This window comes from Amphiura filiformis, chromosome 18, assembly GCF_039555335.1.
Source record: "Amphiura filiformis chromosome 18, Afil_fr2py, whole genome shotgun sequence".
Classification (NCBI taxonomy): Eukaryota; Metazoa; Echinodermata; class Ophiuroidea; order Amphilepidida; family Amphiuridae; genus Amphiura; species Amphiura filiformis.
Window position 1 is genome coordinate 4,454,302 of NC_092645.1, and position 20,397 is coordinate 4,474,698.

General features: G+C 37.2%; 1 protein-coding gene across 1 annotated transcript in view; it reads left to right on the plus strand.

Annotated features, from left to right (window-relative positions):
• LOC140139768 (uncharacterized) overlaps positions 1–20,397 on the plus strand; it is a 156,165-nt gene that overhangs the window by 117,530 nt on the left and 18,238 nt on the right. The window contains 6 exon segments of the mRNA XM_072161475.1: positions 5,670–6,053; positions 9,554–9,781; positions 10,669–10,782; positions 13,335–13,445; positions 14,198–14,305; positions 19,107–19,294. Of these exon segments, the coding sequence (XP_072017576.1) occupies positions 5,670–6,053; positions 9,554–9,781; positions 10,669–10,782; positions 13,335–13,445; positions 14,198–14,305; positions 19,107–19,294 (1,133 nt within the window).

Consider the following 20,397-nt stretch of genomic DNA (forward strand, 5'->3'; position numbering starts at 1 on the left):
ATGTCGACTGGTTGAAATCAGGTTGTATTTGCAAATGAACTTCAACCTGATTTCAACCTCCTTAATTTTTGCATTGAAAGTTGGTTGAAATTAGGTTGAAATTTCAATGTGGTATCAATTAACGTTGAAATTTCAACATGATATCAACTAACCATTAGGTTGAAATCAGGTTAGGTTGAAGCTTCGATGTTGTTTCAACGTTAAAACGTCAAAATCCTAACCTGTGCCCACTGGGATATGTTACTCAATTTATCATTATGAATTTGATGCAATTTAGTGGCTCTTGCTGATGCACATGGCTATATACTTGCTGATATATTCAAGTTCAATTTGTGCATATTCTTAATCCTTACTCTCCTAGAATTCCTATAGCAAGCCCTATAAGATAGGGGTTTAAGTGCTATTTTTTGAAGGAAAAAATGTGGGAAATCATATGGAAAAGTATTATCATGAGCCTCATTTGATCTGAAAAAGCATCTCTGCTCGACAAAGACAGAGGACAGATGCTGTACTGAACTAAAATGCCTCTGCGTCGGTCACAATGGATACAAAATGGAGTATATTCTGGGCTTACCATGTTTGATTTTCTGCAGTGCATTCTATTTCTCACTCTCGTAGAATTGCTTAGCCAAAATAGCTATATAATTATATGTTTCGATTGCCTCACCTGTAGGTGGTTGGAATACCTACATGTATATGCAGTTGGAATACCTATAGGTGGTTGGAATGCCTATAGGCGGTTGGAATGCTTCCTAGGCGATTGGAAATTTCTTTGGCGGTTGGAGTGCTTCATAAGCGGTTGGAATGCCACTAAGTGGTTCGAGGGCCTAGCTCATTTACATATTTACGCCTCTGAGGAGGGCTTATGAACCACTTACGAACCACTTATAGCGGTTGAGGGCTAATTAAGTGGTTCGAGTGCTAACCTGTAGGCGGTTGGAATGCTTCTGAGGCGGTTGGTATGCTTCCTAGTGGTTGGAATGCTTCCTAGGCGGTTGGAATGCTTACAAAGCGGTTCGAATGCTTCCTAGGTGGTTTAAATGCTAGGCGGTTTGAATGCCTCCTTGGTGGTTCGAATGCCTCCTTAGTGGTTCGAGTGCTTAGCTCATTTACATATTTCGCCTCTGAGGAGGGCTTATGAACCACTTATGAACCACTTATGAACCACTACAAGCGGTTGAGGGCTAGCAAACAGGCGGTTGAGTGCTAACAACCGCCTATTAACTCAATGTTACAGTATTGGAGGCATTCACCATTTAGGCATTCATTACTGGTTCTTTACCATTCAATGGAATGCCTAGTGAGTGCTAGGGAATGCTAGTTTTTTAGGTAAGGGCTACCACCATTCTTACCATGTTACTGATTGGCTGCACAAATCATAATAGCCTTCTTGTAACCAATCAGCAGGTAGTGTTCATGGGGTAAGACTTTTCATCCCTACCACCATTCTTACCATGTTGCTGATTGGCTCAATAAATTATAATAGTCTTCTTACCTATCAGCAGGTAGTACTCATGGGTTTAATCCTGGTCAGCCCAACCATCATTCTTACCATGCTACTGATTGGCTCAATAAATTATAATAGACTTCTTGTAACCAATCAGCAGGTAGTACTCATGAGGTTAGCCTCTTCAGCCTACCACCATTCTTAATGTGTTGCTGATTGGTTCAATAAATCATAATGGTCTTCTTGTAACCAATCAGCAAGTAGTACTCATGGGGTTAAGCCTCATCAGTCCTACCACCATTCTTACCATGTTGCTTGCTGATTGGCTGCACAAATCATAATAGACTTCTGTTAACCAATCAGCAGGTAGTACTCATGTGTTTAAAATAGATTCAAATTGCATTTGGGCATAAAACAAACAGAAGCTCAAGTTTAATTCAGCGTGAAATCTATGAAGCCTTGTAATCTGTCTTAAAATCTTACAGTATTCTTCATATCTGTCAACGGTGAATTTTGATGGTGCCTTAGGATCTAGAATGAAGATTATGTATGTTGTCACTGATAGAACTATGATGTTATCCAAGGTTTAAAAAAAGAATTCATACACACTTAGCCATATAGCCAATTAGAAAAGCCATTAGCAAAATACTTGGACTGCGTGTATAATGAATTACACTTGTGCATCGTTTCGCGTTTTACGTGCTATGTGTTTGCATCTTGCAGGATTGGTTAATTTTTCTTGAAGGTGGGTATACAGGATTGGTTCATTTTTCTTGAAGGGGGGTATATTGATACATATTAGTTTGTTGTTTGTTATATGGCAGAAATAATTTGTTGTGTATGAAATAGTTAATAAATGTAGTTTCCCTTGTTCCTCCAGAGATGGGCACAATACCGTAAAACCCTGTCTACAAGCATATAGTGTGCTTCTGATGAAAGCTACATTAATCCAGTCGCCATTATGGAGTTTGAGCAAATAAATTACGGATCCAAGCATATACAAACAAGTATTATTTTAAGACCGATCTATTGTATTGGTATACTAACGCTTGCTTCGAATTAATTAAGCTTTTATAAAAAACACTATATATGCTTGTAGACAGGGTTTTACGGTAATGCACTTGCACTGTATGTTAGCATGATTATGCATGGAAATATCAGCATTTTTGAAACATCTTAGTTGAAAAATGTAGTGGGGGCGTTTAATTGAAGGGGTGACTATTCGAGGAAATACGGTATAACATTAATGAACTAGTATTCAACCAGATATAACATAAGATGAGGATGCTATACAAATATGCAGAACATGTAGGTTCTGGCAACTCAAAATTACAAAATAAAAATATTAATGAGAACAAAATCATCACCCTCATAACCATTATAACTTTCAAGATTTCATATTACTAATGGGTTTCTATGAACTTGAAGGAAATATCGTTAGGAAGTGATCAATTTACAAAGCAGACATGGAATGTTAAGTATTGCACTGAACATTTCAAAATTTCAGTCGCCTTCCTCTTTATAAGTTAACAGGGATTTTGTCAGTCGGGTGTGAATCCTCCCTCCCCTTTTTGACAGCTTACAATAGCTATGCAGTCACAAATTTCCGTTCTTTTTCTGTATTTGGCCACAGTGATGGCGCTACAAGTATTTTGATGTTGCTGTTTAGGGACCGTTCACAAACACTAAGGGGGGCCTGAAAAAATGAGCAGTTTATATGCTTTTCTATGGGGTTGACCCATAATTTTCTTGTCAAAAAGGGGGGCCCCAAAATTTTGAGATCTGAAAAGGGGGGCCCCTAAAAATTTTTGTGATGATTTTTTTTTTGCATCAGGCCCCCCTAACAAATGTTTGTGAACAGTCCCTTACAATGGCCTAGTTGTGTGGGTTTCTGCCATTGGGCTATTCCACTTGAAATCCATACACCCTATGGAAGACCTAAAGTGAATCTTCCACACAGGGAGTGTGAATTTCAAATGGGGTTACCTGAATGGGTGTCTACATTTAAACTGGCATTGACCAGTGGGTCATTCCATTTAAAATCCACACTACCCTGTGGAAGATTTTGGAAATATCTGCTACAGGAGAGTATGAATTTCAAATGGAATTAACACATTTCCAACTCTTTTTGAAACTCACCCTCCCTCTGTGAAAATTTGGTTTAGTCTTTCTCAGAGGGTGTATGAAATTCTAATGGAGCTGCCTAATGTGTTCATTTCATTTGAAATTCATACTCCCCTGTGGAAGATATTTCCAAAATCTTCCACATGGGTAGTGTGGATTTTAAAAGAAGAGCCAATTGTAGGTTTGTCACAGTAGTAACTCTCCATTTGTAGGTTCATAAAATTTTGTGGGAATGACCACCCTGGCAAGACAAAAAATGTCAAGGTCATTTTGGGGTTATCCAGGGTCAAATCGCCATAGATTGTTGCAGGTTCATGAAATTTGCATTGTGAACAGCACAAGTCGAGAACCGTGAAATTCTATTTTTTTTCTAAAACAAATTCATGTCTTAAAGCATGTACCAGTGAGACCGAAAGAATTATGTTCTTAATTTTTCCTTGATTACAAATAATTGACCAAAGTCAAATGACCCACTTAATTGTGTCCCTTTGTGGTACAGGAGAGTTATTCATATGGTATAAGATTGAACACAGGCCCTGTATTGAAGCTTCTCACTTACTGATCAGAAATGAGGTTAAACTGTGTTTTTATCCGTTTACAAGCAAGCACAAAAACGTAAGGAAATCTATATGATTTTGCAACTGATAATATATGAATTCCCAGTTTGCATGACATTTCATTAAGCCTATTAATGATAAGGGGAAGTGTGGTATATGTATGCGTAGAAGCTGAGAATATAGACCTATATATTACTTATGGACTGATCTAATGTATGAATAGTTCCCAGCTTGATTTATTTGGAAACTGTTAACATCTATAATGGTTGTTAAAGATATAAATTACTCAACAGACGTCATTATAGGAAAGAAAAATTATGCTTAATAAAAATATCAACTTGAACTTGATAGTGTCTGGAAATTTGTGATTTTATGGGAAAAGAATGAGAAACATTTCAAACCCACAAGCACATGATTAAGTATACTGTTTTGGTGGCTGCATATACAGGCTGTATCAAAGGGATCATTCTTCATCCATTTTTGGCGTAAAAGAGGATGCTAACATCACAAAATACCACTTTAAATAAGTAGCAACATGTACAAAGTTCAATACTTTACATAGAATCATGTTCATGAAATTCTTCAAGAATATGCGTCATGTTATGACCCGCATCTTGGTTATAATCTGTACTCGGAAATCACCTTGAAATCAACATTCCCTTTTAAAGGGAATTTTTATTCAAATGTCTGTTTCTCCAATTGCCTCATTGGATCCACTTAAGATGACCAGACTTTAAATATAAAGTATTATGTGTGGTCATTTCAAGTAGATCCAGTGGTGCATTTGGAAGAAGCAGATTTTTCAAAAACACTAAAAATGGATGGAGTGGAAGCCTGATGAATGAGCCATGCTTTGTATCATATTAGCTTACTGTATTCTGTTATACTGAAAAATATCTAGAGTAAGCACAGAAAGATTTTTTTGGTTGGGTAATCACACACATTGTTTTGATTGATTATACATTGAGTGAGTGAGCAAGCAAGTGAGGAAGTCAGTGAGTGAGTGAAAGATCAAATAATCATTTAATTGATATTTAAATGTAAATAGTTTTTAGAACGTGGGGGAAATGATAACTAAGATCATGAGTGATAAAATGATCACATGCATCACACATCACAGTCTCACTCTCTCTGTTGAAAGATGGAAAGCCATCTGAAAATTCGGAGGCAGGAATAATTTCTTATGTTTGCATCAAAAGTTTAACGCCATAAGAACTACCTGCCGATTGGTCAGAATGGATGCTGTTTCATTTATTGAACCAATCAGTGATCTTGTAAGAATAATGCCATCTTTTAAAATGAATGGGGTGAAATATTTTCAACACTGTATTCTTATTGGCTATTCAACTGAATATCTCTTGTCATCAACAAATCAAAGTTGTTGTTAGAAAGGCAGTAGTGCTCAGGTGGTTAAAACTTGAATCATTCAATGTACAAACACAGATGAACTTTCATAAATGGTTAGTATCAATTTGTAAAAAAAAAAACTTGTTAAAAACTGATTTATCGGTTAATTTATTCTTTGTTTTTTATCATTTCAGGATACACATGTACATGTCCAACAGGCTGGAGTGGAGTCAATTGTGGAAGGGACATCAATGAATGCCTGACATTACCATGTCAAAATGGGGCACGATGTGTTAATCTGCCAGGTGGTTTCCAGTGTCTCTGCAATGCATACTGGACAGACACCTACTGCCAAACAGACATCCGTGAATGCCAAACCTTGCCACCCCTCTGTCAAAATGGAGGTGTCTGCATGGAGCAGTCAGGTGCGGAACCGATTTGTAATTGCTTGATGGGTTTTAATGGTACGCAATGTGAAGTGGAGTTGGATGAATGTGCGTCAGGACCTTGTATGAATGGCGGGACTTGTCAGGATATCATAGCAGGGTTTGTGTGCACCTGTGTACAGGGTTATCAAGGTAAGAACAAAGGAATTGCTAATTGGGCTATTCCACTTGAAATCTATAGACCATTTGACATGTGACATCATTGCCCGGCAGTATGCGTGCGAATTATCGCAATTTCCATTATTCTTTGCCCTGCAGTGTGCGTACGCATCGTAGTGTGCTCAGGGCATGTGCATTTTAAATCACTCGCCACATTTCATATAGTACAAGAAAGCCATTGCACAGTGTAGTGGTTCGTTCAAGCATATCGATAGACTAGTCCCTTGCCTTTGTTGATAAACAGTGATGTCAAGTGGTCTATACACCTCTTATGGAAGTCATGACTGTAGTCTCCCACACAGGGAGTGTAGATCTAAAATGGAATCACCTATTCAGGTAACCCCATTTGAAATCTACACCCTTGAAAATTAAGGTCATGTCTACAATAGGGGGTTTATTGATTTCAACTGGAATAGCCCAATGCCAAAAGAATTTTATGGAGTACTGAGTGAGCAAGATCAATCCTACAGATTAGAAACAGAATTTCAACCATCAGCAGCCATGGTCTTGTCTTCTGCACAGTAGCCTTCTTAATCAATCAGCAGACTTGATGTTCTCACAGATAATGCTTCTATACTTTGATCAGCTTGTAATCAGCGGGAATTATTAGGCTTTTACCACTACGCCGAAAAGTAAACCCGCGTTAAGAGTGATATAGTTGATCTGTGTGGTCTATATTTTATGTGTTGAAGAAAGTACACAAAGTACAGGACTTCAATTAATCATTTTTGATATTTCTGGCGAGATGTCGCAAGACAATTCTCCAGATAAAAGATATTGGTATTAATCTGTGATGTTATAAGGCCCGCCGACTAAGAGCAGATCAAACTATATGCTTTAAGTTTTGAGATATTTTCTCAAAATATCACAAGCTATCTTAAGAACCACTGATCCAATACAAGGCTTGTTTGTACTCATTTTAATGTATTTTTCATGCTGAAAAAATGCTTGAATTAAAAAAAATTGAAACTTGTCGTCTGCAGTCGAGATCCGCGTGGAGAGGGTTAATTCCTTAGAAATGTAGTCTCACTAGTGAAGCCAATCATTGGGGAGGTACCATACACAGATAAGGGTCTGTATTCAACTAGAAGAGTGTGTCTATCGGTATGTGCTGAGTGGAATCTGACAGACCTAACATCGATAAATACACCCCAGAGTAAAGATGAATTGAACCTTTACATGCAGAAGTGACCAAAGTGACATGAAACCTGAATAATATAGGCCCTGCTCTTGTGGGATGAACATACCCTTCAGCTGCAGGCAATGAGAGATTTTGACAGATATTTAATATTTTTACACTTGGGTTTAATCATACATTTGGCTATTCCAGTTGAAGTCATACATCCCTATGGAAGATATTTTCTTAATTTTCCACACAGGGGGTGCAGATTTCAAATCACCCATTCAGGTAACCCCATTTGAAATTCACACTCCCTGTGCAGAAGATAAAGGTTGTATCTTCAATAGCGGTGTATGGATTTCAACTGGATTAGCCTATTTTGGAGCCGACAACACTGAATGGGTAACCCCATTTGAAATTTATACACCCTGTGTGGAAGATTAAGGTTGTGTCTTCAATAGGGGGTGTATGGATTTCAACTGGAATAGCCCATTTGAATTCCTTAGGTGACCAGTGTTAAACAGAGATTGATAAAGTGTTCTCCCAACCCCTCCCAAAATGAGGCGATCTGTCAACAGCTATTCACGCGTCTGTTAGCAAGTACATGAAGCACAGCCAATGGGAAGAAAATAGCAGTCACATAACTAGTGTTGAGTGATTTGGTGGATTTAAATGTTAACACATTTGGGAGTTATCTGGCAATTTGTTCATTGCATCGGGCATTTACAGGTGACTCTATGCAAAGTCGAGATTGTCAAATGATTTCAAAATAAGTACATTTCTTGTTGCTTATAAATTCATACAACAGGGGTGGAATTTCGGCGGGAGTCCGAGAGTCGACTCTCGCAGAGACTCCCGTTAAAGTCCTATTGCGAGAGTCCATGTGGACTCTCGCTGGAAATGGATCTGGAAATGATCGGCTCAGCGAACTTACGTTAAGTTCAACACGCCTTAAAACTCAAAGCCTGCAATTGCAAAATATAAAGGAAAAGTCACCAAAGATGCTATGACATATATGGAAGTGAGAGTATGATGACACATATACATGTATTAAAAACTTAACTTTAGTTTATTTGTTAGTTTGTTTGTTTGAATGCATTTTACGTAGGCCTACATATAAATACCTTTTGGACTCCCGCAAGATTGTACAACGAGAATCCATTTTACGGGAATCCATGGACTCTCGCAAAACTCTCTTGCGAGAATCCACTTGACTCCTGTGGCACTTTACGAAATTCCACCCCTGTACAACTAGTCCAATTAAATTCCACATACATGCAGACCTTTCAAAAACTACCAGTTTTCTTTTTCGATGCTATTGTTGCAATGACGATCTGTGTACAGCTGATGTTTTCTGCTGCTCCAGAAATCAGATTGTCAAATACATAACTTAAGTTGTATATTGCCCCTCGTCTCTGTTCCTGGTATTGTCCTGCTTCCTAATGGTGATTGCTTCCTTGATCCATCTCTTATATCTGATACTCTCTTTACCTACAATCCTAAAAAGAAAGCTGGTAATTTCAAAACGTCTGCATGTACTTGTAAATGAAATGTAATTGGACTAGTTGTATGAATTTACAATTAACAATCTACTATGAACAGCCCTGATGAATATCTTCAAGGAAGTATATTGTGCAGGAGCATAATCGGAAGGTTGCGGGTTCGAGCCCTGGTGACGCCATCGTGTTGTGATCTTGAGTAAGGCACTTTATCTCGATTACTCCTCTCCACCCAGGTGTGAAATGGGGAGCTGTTATGAATACTGTCCATTGAGCGCCACCCAAAGGTATGAGCATGCCTTGGGCATTGTATGGCAGCTGACATATTCTAACGACGGCGGAATAAATGTAAAGCGCTTTGGTACATGTTCACATGTGAAAGGCGCTGTATAAATACCAACATTTTATATACAGCTACTAGCGCACGTTTTTATCCTGCTTGAATGTACATGTTCTGTAGGGATTATAAATGACATGTCAATCAACAAATAATTACATCATTCTGATAAATTGATATTACACAATGCAGATGTTAACCCAGATATGCTACGTTTCAACCTAGAAATGTTATGTTGCTTCCATTGCGCTATTCAATACCTCTGTGGAAGAATAATAAACATATTTCACAGAGGGAGTATGTTTTTCAAATGGAATTGGCTAGGGTGAATTATTTTGAAACCCATACTCTCCCTGTATGGCTTTACCTACATATTCCACACCTGGAGTGAGTATTTCAAATGGAAGTTACCCAATTGTTGATTCTCTTTGAAACTTATGCTCCCTCTGTGGAAAACATTAGTTAAACCTTCCACAGGGGGAGTGTAGATTTCAAATGTAATGTTATATATTCACAGGTGAGCAGTGTGAGATTGAGATTGAGGAGTGTGCTTCCAACCCCTGCCAGAATGAAGCCACCTGTACGGATCTTATCAACGGCTACACATGTACCTGCTTACCTGGATTCAATGGGACAAACTGTGAGACTGACGTGAATGACTGCCGCTCAGAACCGTGTCGCAATGGCGGCGCCTGCATTGATGGAGTTGATAGATATGATTGTGTGTGTGTACCTGGTTTCTCTGGTATGTACTAAATGTGTAGCTCTCATGACCCATCACATCGAAACACGGCAGTTGTCGGAAACCCACATTTAAAGATAATAAAGAAAATGTGCCCCGAAAAATAAAGAAAATAATAAGAAATTTGAACTGTAATTGTCACATAAAATCGCCATTCTACATGGAACATTAATGAAAGAGGTGCCATTTTAAAGCTTAAAACAGTCCTTTAGTTTTGTAAAGAAATCTACAAGTTCATTTTTGAAGACAACTGCCGTGTTTCGATGTGATGGGTCACAAAATATCTGAAATAACTGCTGGATCAAACCACATTGCAAAAAGGGGTATATGTGTTGATTAAGTGACGAGACCTTAGTAAAGAAATCATATTTAGATCCTACTGTTTTGACTTATGTTCATCAACAAGTGGTTACTGAAACCACTTGGATTTCTATTCCAAAATAGGGGGATCGGATTTTTGTCCTAAAATAGGGGACTTATACCCAGTGAGCAGGCTAGTATACAAGTTCTTCAATGCTATTAAAGAAGTAACCTGTCAATGATAAATACATTTCACCACAAAACAAAGTCTTAAAGCCATGTTGTAACATTCTCATAAAAATAGATTTATATTTCTTTTCTTATTTCTTGGCTTATGGAGAATAGTTTCTTTGAAACATTCAAAAAGTGAGTGTTGTTGACCAGTTTAAAAAAACTACTTTTGATGTCTATTCCCAACACTTAAAAATCTCTTCATTCGCAACTATATGTGTGTTTCAAAGTCAGTTCAAGTTGTAGTGCAACAGAAACATTTAATGAAAATAAACTGAACTGAACTGAACTGAACATCTTATCAATTCTATTTATCAGCATGAGTCGTACAACTAGTGTATAATTCTTTCTTATTACAGGAATTCATTGCCAGACATCAATCAACGAATGCAGTTCTTTGCCGTGCCTGAATGGGGGCGCTTGTGTAGATGGAGTCAACGGTTATGTCTGTTCTTGTTTACCAGGATTCGCAGGTAAAGATTTATTGTCATCAATTTTAACCCCCTGGACACTACTGGTCATCTAACAGCATTTCTGATTGGTTGATAACTTAAAATACTCATTTCAATTGCCAATTATGACTAGGCTTTAAAACTATTTATGGTCAAACTTGCATTTGCAGATGATCTTATTAATACCCTCCTTGATTGGTGCAAAATTGGACACAATATTCATTTTGGCCAATCAGCAGGTAGTTCTCATGGGGTTAAGAAGTTTTATGATATGGGAAATCCACCTTGTAAGAAATTTTCTTTTAGAACATTAAACATTATATTGGGTTACTCCAGATGAAATCCATACACTTCTTATGGAAGACATGACCTTAATCTCCCACACAGGGAGTGTGAATTTCAAATAGGGTTACCCTGAATGAGTGACTCCATTTGAAATCTTCACCCCCTGTGTGGGAGATTAGGGTTTTGCTTTCTGTAGGGGTGTATGGTTTTCAACTGGAATGATTCTCGCACTGTGTGCTGAAACTATAACCTTCATTAAAGAGAACATGATACAAATAGTAAACATTTAGCACTCAAACAAAATAATATTAGTTATCCCTGTTTGTTCATGCAATCTGAAAAATATCACTGGTTTGAGGTCGTATTACACGAGGCCGCAGACTCAAAACCAGTGATATTTTTCGTATTGCATGAACAGACAGGGGATAACGAATTTATCATTCAGTAGACATGAATTTAACACAAACAAACAAACAAATAAATAAATACAACAATCATAAAATGATCAAGTTATAGGCCTACTCCAAACTCTTCCAAGTATGCTTTACAGTTTTCTGTCATGCAACTACCGCCAAGCCATGTAATACAGCGCCATTGCCAACGCGTGGCCTTGCACGCTTAGCACGCCGACGCCAGGTAGCGCGTAATTGCTGTCTCTACAGCATCTGCGATCAGCACAGTGTACAGTACAACACGAGTATACAGGCCCGTTAATTGCCGGTACTGATTAAGAGCTGAATAATACGGCTATATATTGTACCGTAATTTATGAACGCTGAACAATACGAAATTATATTATTTGGCTATTAACCAATGAAATTTCGTTATTCATGTCTACTGGATGATAAGCAAAGATATTATAAGTCTTATATGCTTCCACACTATAATGGTAATCATTGACAAACCTATAATTAATGTAATTAGTATTGCTAAGCATAAGTGCCTGTGTGTTCAACCATGTAACATAGTGTATCATCCACCCATGCATGATGGTAACTATGTCTCCTGGAGTGTCTTCATGAAGGAAAAATAGGCAGCTACCCACATCCTGGCATGATGGTGACGAACATTGAAGGCCTAAAATAGAGCATATTAAACACTTGCTAGAAAGCTAATGCTGTGGCTGGTATCATCCATACACCCCCTAAAGAGGACATGACCTTAATCTCCCACATAGGGGATGTAGATTTTTATGGGGTTTTTTGGGAGCCGTATGAAGGTATTGATTATCGATCTATATCAATCTATAAGGATCATCATGATGAAGTCTTTGTGCTAAAAATATAGTGTACATTGTACTGATTGCAAAATGAGATTTGTACTGTCTTCATGAAGGAAATGCCAGGCATCAGAGCAAGACCTCCTGTGAACATGATGAAGAATTTAAGGCTATATGTAGATTGCCGATAATCGCATGATTGCAAATCACATGATTTCTAAGTGTCAAAGCAAAGCATAAAATCCATATGATGAACAGTTACAAGTCACACATACACAAAATTGGATGTTACTTGCTATCATGTGAATTCACAAGCAAATGATTGCATGATAACGGAAGAGGCGTCGGAGCAAGGTTTAGCATGAACATTGTGACACAATGATTAATATGGAGTCAAAAACTGATATGTATCAATGTGGGGATTACATGCCATGAGAACTTTATACATGCTATGTAGCATGATATGAGAAATCAATATGTAATGTAGCTATAGATTAATGCTTGAAACTCATTTCTTAATGATGTGAGTGGGCAAAACGTTTACGTTTATAATTGTTTTGAGATAGGCTTTCAAAGTTTTAGATTCAGGTTATATGCGCAGTGTGCAAAGTTTAATTTGTAAGCTAAAATGGTCAAATATGAGATTAATTTGGTCTACATGTAAATCACACACACAGGTTTCAATTTTGACCCCCTCTAGATCATGACCCCTGGATCCAGCCCAGGCCCATTTGGCCCTATGGTAAATCCAGCCCTGTTGACATTTGATCAGGATTTCCATAATACAAACAAATTTTTGCAGTATGGGTACATTGGGCTATTCCAGTTTAAATCCATGCACCCCTTATGGAAGACATGACCTTTTAAAATTTAAATCTTCCACACATGGAGTGTGATTTTCAAATGGGGTTACCCGAATGGCTGACTTTTAGTTTAATTTGTCAAGGTTTTGTTGGTACATTGTAGGACAGATAAGGCAAATACAACATAGAATTAGTACTGAATGTAGCAAATTATTTTTATATAATCACTGAACAAGTTTTATTTTCATTTATCATTTTAATTACAGGAATTCATTGTGAAGTGAATGTGAATGAGTGTGCATCGTCACCATGCATCAATGGTGTGTGCACAGATTTCAACAACCTCTATCTCTGTGAATGCGTACCAGGATGGCAAGGTTAGTTACTAGAAACACTATGGACCACAATGGCCTCATCTCAATGGCATAGTTCAATAAATTTAATTAAACACTCATAATGCAAAATTTGACCTCAAGTTGCAGAGTATGAGTTTTTGTACCCAAATTTTCTAAGGTCATTCAATGAATGTGCAAAAGAACTGTGCCCTGATAGATGAACATGTTGTGGATGCTAGTGAAATGTTTGCAAGATTTTATATAAACTCTATGCTTACTCATACATATGTCATCAAGTTTTGAAAAAGAAGGGGAGCAAAGCAAATTGGTTTGCTGTATAATGGACATTTTCTATGAGTTTCTGCAACAGGGATAAAAAAATATCCCCAACTGGCAACTATACAAAATCATGCTGGAAATTCCTCTAGCGTTTGTTGTCAGTAGATGCAGTCACTCCTCATCAAGTGTTGACAAAGGCAACAGTGTTTGCTGAAATGAATACAATTCACAAGTAAGTGCATTTCTGGATCGGATACAAACATTGTTCACTGAGCTAGAGATAATGTATTCTCACTGTGGCATTGCATTATAGCAGCACAGGGGCATGTGCCCTCTCAATCCCAATTTAAAAATTTAGAAACCCCATAGGAAAATTGCTGCAAATGGTTGGTTCACCCTCCCCCTCATGCTCAATGCCACCACCGCCCCCACCTCAGGGTGATGCCACTGTGTTCTCATATTGCAAACTGGCACCCGGTCACACTTTGGATCTTCATTGTTTTCTTAATTTTCAGGTACAAATTGTGAGCTGGATATTGATGAATGTGAGTCCAATCCATGCCAGAATGGAGCCGAGTGTATACAACCCAGAGTGAATGCATATGAGTGTGTTTGTCAACCAGGTAAGATCTTGTCTGTCTGGGTGTCTGTCTGTCTGTCTGTATATCATGATATCTGTCTTCCTCTCTGCCAGTCTGTTTGTCCCTCAATTTAAATAAATTATACCAGAATAAGACTAAATGCATGTGACCAATAAATGCATATGAATAAGTAAAGCAGGTACAATGTCTGTTTGTATACTCTGTCTGTTCCTTTGTCTTTCTTTCTATTTATTGCTTTGTCTGTCCATCTGTTTGTCTGTCATGTTGTATGTCTATCTTTCTGCCCAATCTATACCAAGAGTACATGTATTCAATCAATATTGAATGCATACAAAGGTGTTTGTCAGGCAGGTGACATTTCTTCTTTATCTGTCCTGTTTTTATCCTTCTGGATGTATAAGTCTTGCAACAATTGTGTGTGCGTTTTTATCAGCCTCTAAGAACTATTTTGATTGGTTACAAAGAGAGGTGCAACATGTATTGAGCCAATCAGTGATATGGTAAGAATTAGTGAAATGGAATGGATTATCAGCCTCTAAGAACTATTTTGATTGGTTATAAAGAGGGGTGCATCATGTATTGAGCCAATCAGTGATATTGTAAGAATTAGTGAAATGGAATGGATTATCAGCCTCTAAGAACTATTTTGATTGGTTATAAAGAGGGGTACATCATGTATTGAGCCAATCAGAGATAGTCATTTGAGCTGAAGGGGATTTAAGCTTAAAATTGCTGTGAGATCTAAAACCTCTATTTGGATTGGTTACTCATATGATTGTATCATGTAATTAACCAATCAGTAGCTCTGTAATAAAGAAGTTAGTGCCTTTGGGGATAACAATGTTAAACCAAAGTATAATATTTAAAATGGCCAAGAGCAAAAGCATACAAAACAGAAAACCTAGCATGTAGTCCATAAATAAATATTGTGTTATTCTTTCAGTAATTCACAATTATTGGTACATAAATCATAAACTTGAAATACAGAATTTCAAAAAAGAAATTTATTCCCAGGGGTTTGTGTGCCACATCAGATAAGATTTGATATACAAACAAGATATATTGGGCTATTACTGTTGAAACCCATACACCCCCTATGGAAGACATGATCTTAACCTTCCACACAGGGAGTATGAATTTCAAATATGGTTACCTAAAATGGGTGACTCCATTAGAAATCTACACCCCCTGTGTGGTAGATTAAGGTCATGTCTTCCACAGTGGGTGTATGGATTTCAACAGGAATAGCCCAGTTTGTACAAATCAACCACCATATCCTACACAGCGTTATCATGAAGTTGAACTTTGTGATACACTATACCAATTTGCTAAGTAGGATCAAATAATACTTTCTGGAGCTCTACATAAAAAGAAATGAAACATGGTTTGAACATTATATTTCCTGTTGCAGGATTTGGTAGAAATTAAGAACACAATCAGGAAATTCAATAACATTTAATATGTATAACTAGGTAACTGTGATGTTTGCGCTATATATAGAATGTGTGGATAGTAATTAGGCCTACACATTATTGATGCCAACTGCTTCAGGTTATGCAAAGGTCAACCTTGATGTTTCAGAAAAACAAAATTGATATCTATGTCACATCATAACAATATAAACAGAATCTAAACAGAATCTTCTCCTAACTTTGGTTTTAATCTCAATGTAACCTACGTTAAAGCAAATTTAATCTTAACCATAATGGGCTATTACTAGTTGAAATCCATACACCCCATATGGAAAGCATGACCTTACTCTTCAACACAGGGGGTGTAAATATCAAATAGATTAGCTCATTCAGGTAGCCCCATTTGAAATTCACACTCCCTTTGAGGAAGATTAAGGTCATGTCTTCTATAGGGGTATGGATTTCAACAGGAATAGCCCAATGTTTACCTCAGCCTTTACTCTGCCTAACAATAACTAGATCTTCACCTTGACTCTAGAAATTAAAAACTATATAGTTCTTCATGATCTTATCTTTGTTATTTTGACTTAGGGCAAATAAATAAATTATGAAAGGTTCAACATTCGCTGATGGGCTTATTATTATATAGCCATAATTTAGCACAAATATTGTTTATAATAATTTTCATAACCCTTGGGCATCAAAACATAAGTAGATCATACCACAACCCCAAAATACCCAAAACGATAGTCAAATAAGAAACTTTGGATAACTTGTCAACAGCATAAATGTCATCAATACGTGTGATCTTTCTGCTACTCATATCTGGAGCACAACATAACACATTTCCTGTATAAGATACCACAAAGCAGCTAGTGGGTGCATAATAAGCGTTGTGCCATCCCACGTAAATGTGACATATCTGCAAGTGTGTAAAAAAAACAGATACATCCCTTTTCCTTTGGAGACAGTTGTCTTTGAGTTAGTCTGCTCCAAAAGTTAAAATGCAGTAAACAATAAAATTTTATTTGGGAGGTAAATTTTTCAATCAGTCTCACATGGTTTTCCTTTGTAAGATTTTGTAAGATTTTATGTGGTTACGGTTAGTATTGGTCACCCCAGTCATCCGGGTAAGTTTTTAACATCCGGGTTATATGCCGTTGACAACAAACAAAACGTAAATGCCGATGTGTTGTTGTTTTGGTTTGGCGCCGCGCTGTGCTTTGTTTTCAACGGCTCCTGACCGGAAGTGACGTAGCACCAAGGTCACCTGTTGACCAATCAAAGTTTAGACTGTGTTGAAATCTCAAGAACCGTGAGACTAATGTATGACCTGAGACGAATATACCTATTCGTCTCAGGTATGACATGTCATAATTATGTTGAATCTTTCTATTCCTATGTGTAGAGCATAACAACACAAAGCACATGTCTTGATAACAAGTAACCGCATGACAGCTTATGGTTGTGTATCACTTTCAGTGTTAACCCTATTCTATTACCCCCTATCAATTTCGTGCCATATGGCACGAAATGGCTTAATATGCATGTAAAAAAATTATTTACACAAATAAGGTCTTATCTTTGGAATAGTTTTGATAATTTATCACTTCTCTATCAACAAAACACCTTTTTTCCTAATATAACTACCATTAACACATCATAAAATGGTTTAAAATGTTGAAACCTGCATATTTTGACCTTTTTTAGGCCAAATTTTGCCCTAAAAATAGCCCAAAAATGTCCATAAACTTTTTAAATATGGTCCAAAGTAACTCGGATTTCTTTTTATTATATGTAGAAACACGGCAGTGTATTTAAAACTGCATAAAAATGCCACATTGATGTACTCATACACTTCAAAATTGTAAATGAAAATAATTTTTTGATCATATTTGGCTATGAGCTCATAAATTATTCATGAGCTAATTTGCATAATATTTACGTAATTAAATATTAAACTTTTTTTTTAAAAGCTTAAAGTCCAAGCTTGCCAATGGTATGCCACTTATTGGTTTTTACCCAACCAATAATACTGCAACGCAGTAGTTAATATGATACCTCCACACCACTCAAATATACCACTTTTGTGGGGGTAATAGAATAGGGTTAACAAATCGGAGTATGTAACCATGAAAAGTTGAGATCAAAAGAATGGCAAGGTGAATGAATTTATGTCTTTAGTACATGCAATTTGAGATGAAAATATGGCTAAAGGGGTTAGTAGTGTGGCTCTTCCCAGTGGCGGCACCAGGAATTTTTTCGGGGGGGATTGGGGGGGGGGCAGGGCAAAGTTAATTTCAGGGGAAAAATCGACAAATTTTATGCAAAATTGCTGCAAAAAAGTGGAAATTCTACGTAGTTTGGGGGTTTTGCCTCAAAGTGGGGGGGCAAGAAAAATATTTAGGGAGGGGCACTGCTCTTTCCCTATTTTTACCCATGTGTATTATTCCAGGTCTGTTACGGATGCAGGTGCTATTATAGTGTGCATCAATTCACACTGATTTGGTTATAATTGTGACTCTGAAATTGTGCTTATTTTAAAAATATGTTTCTTTGCTAGATTGTGAATAATTTTATTTTTTAACTGGTTAATTATACGAGGGGGTATCCAAAAGTTTTTGACAACACCCAGAAGTGAAAGAGCTATACCGATGAAATTTTGTCAGTGTAATCACTGGTCCTTATGTACATTATGGTCCAAAAATGGTCTCATAAGTATGTTTACTTTCTTCACAGGTGGCGCTAGATGGGCAGTAGGCGCATACTGTGCAAGATGGTGAAAATTGAGGCACATAGCGTGATTAAGTTCCTGCATTTGAAGGGTTAGGCCTACAATGCTCAGAAAATCTATGATGAAATGAAAGCAATCTCACGGTGATGATTGCCCATCATATGGCACTATTGCTTTTTGAAAAAGGAATTTCCAAACTGGCCACATGTGAGCCAAGAAGTGGGCGTCCATCACGTACAGATGATGCCGCCACAGTGAAAAAACTCAAGAAAGTGGAGGATCTTATCATGAAAAGGTTATGCGCCTACTTCCCATCTAGCGCCACCTGTGAAGAAAGTAAACATACTTATGAGACCATTTTTGGACCATAATGTACATAAGGACCAGTGATTACACTGACAAAATTTCATCGGTATAGCTCTTTCACTTCTGGGTGATGTCAAAAACTTTTGGATACCCCCTCGTATGATATATTCATCTGAGTAACCAATCAAAATGAGCTTTAGATCTCAATGTTATGTGTAACCCCTTTAGACCTATTGGGATTCTTACCTTATCTCTGATTGGCTCAATACATGATATAGCCCACCAATCAAAATAGTTCTTAGAGGCTGATAATTACATAGAATTATTTACTTATTGATATTATTTGTCTATTTATGTTGTTTCCATGCAGGTACATCAGGTCCAACATGCAGCACAGTAGGCACAGCTAGTTTCCCTGGGGATGGAGCCATAGCATTGACCCCTATCTCCCTCATCACACAAGGGTCAGCACGGAAGAGAAGAGCTGTGGCTGAGCTGCTGCTGACAGTCACCTTTGTAACAACTCTACCATCAGGGGTCATCTTGTACAATGAAGGGGTGAGTTTTTAGGAGATGCAATTTTGTGAATCATGACATCATGCAAGTTGTTTACCCAGCTGGCTCAATCTTTTCAGAAAATGGCATTTTAACTTAACATAAGGATTTTTATAAGAAATTATTATAAGAAATTATAATGCATTTGTTATGCTGAATTTGTTTTCAGGCTGTGTGAGATATTGTGAACACACCGGATGAAAAAACATTGCCTTTATTGATATTAGATACTTGAAGAGCTTATACAGAGTAGGCATTTACAGACAAAAATATATCAAAATGAAAATAAATACATTGTGGGACCCAACCTGCTATTGAACTGTTGGGAATATAAATTCAGATATTTATAAGTAAATTATTATTTTTAGGACATCAATTTAGCCTCAACGATTTCAGCTTATATAATTAAAGACAGAGATAAAAACAATTTATCGCGTCTGATGTCACTGTCAATTACGATCCTTGATTGGTTTACACAGGTTAATCAGCGCCAAAAGGAAGACCGATCTATCTGGTGCTGATCGGAGAAAAGGAATAGCAGCAAATGGCGAAAAATTTCAGTACTTTTACAAGGCAAAAAGCAGCTTTTCTAGGGATTGTGGACATGGTGCCTTCACCAAAGAAAGTTTCCTACTATAAAGACCTAACTTTTGAGATGGTTTGCATGTCGAAAGGTGCAAAATTAACAATACGGCGCCCGGTTATAAATCCGCGTTCAGCAAGTCATCATCACGACACTTGTAAACGAACCGTGCTCGAGTTTGATTGACAAGTGACGTCAGACGCGATAAATTGTCTTTATGTTTGTCTTTCATTATAGTTAAGTATTACATACAGATAAAAAATGGACTTCAAAAAATGGAGGGCATATGTTTGATGAAATCCCCCTTTAAATGTATCAAGCATCTCAAAGGGTTACTATTTCGGTAGATATCAAGTTTTCAGTATCTAAACATTTTGGAAGAAAAGAGCCTGTACAATTATTGTACATTTTTATTGACTTAACTTAAATGTGTAGTTCCCTAGTATGTGACAGATCACATCGAATACTGGCAGTTGTTAGAAATCACATAATATAGATTTTTCATTTTTGAAGACAACTGCCT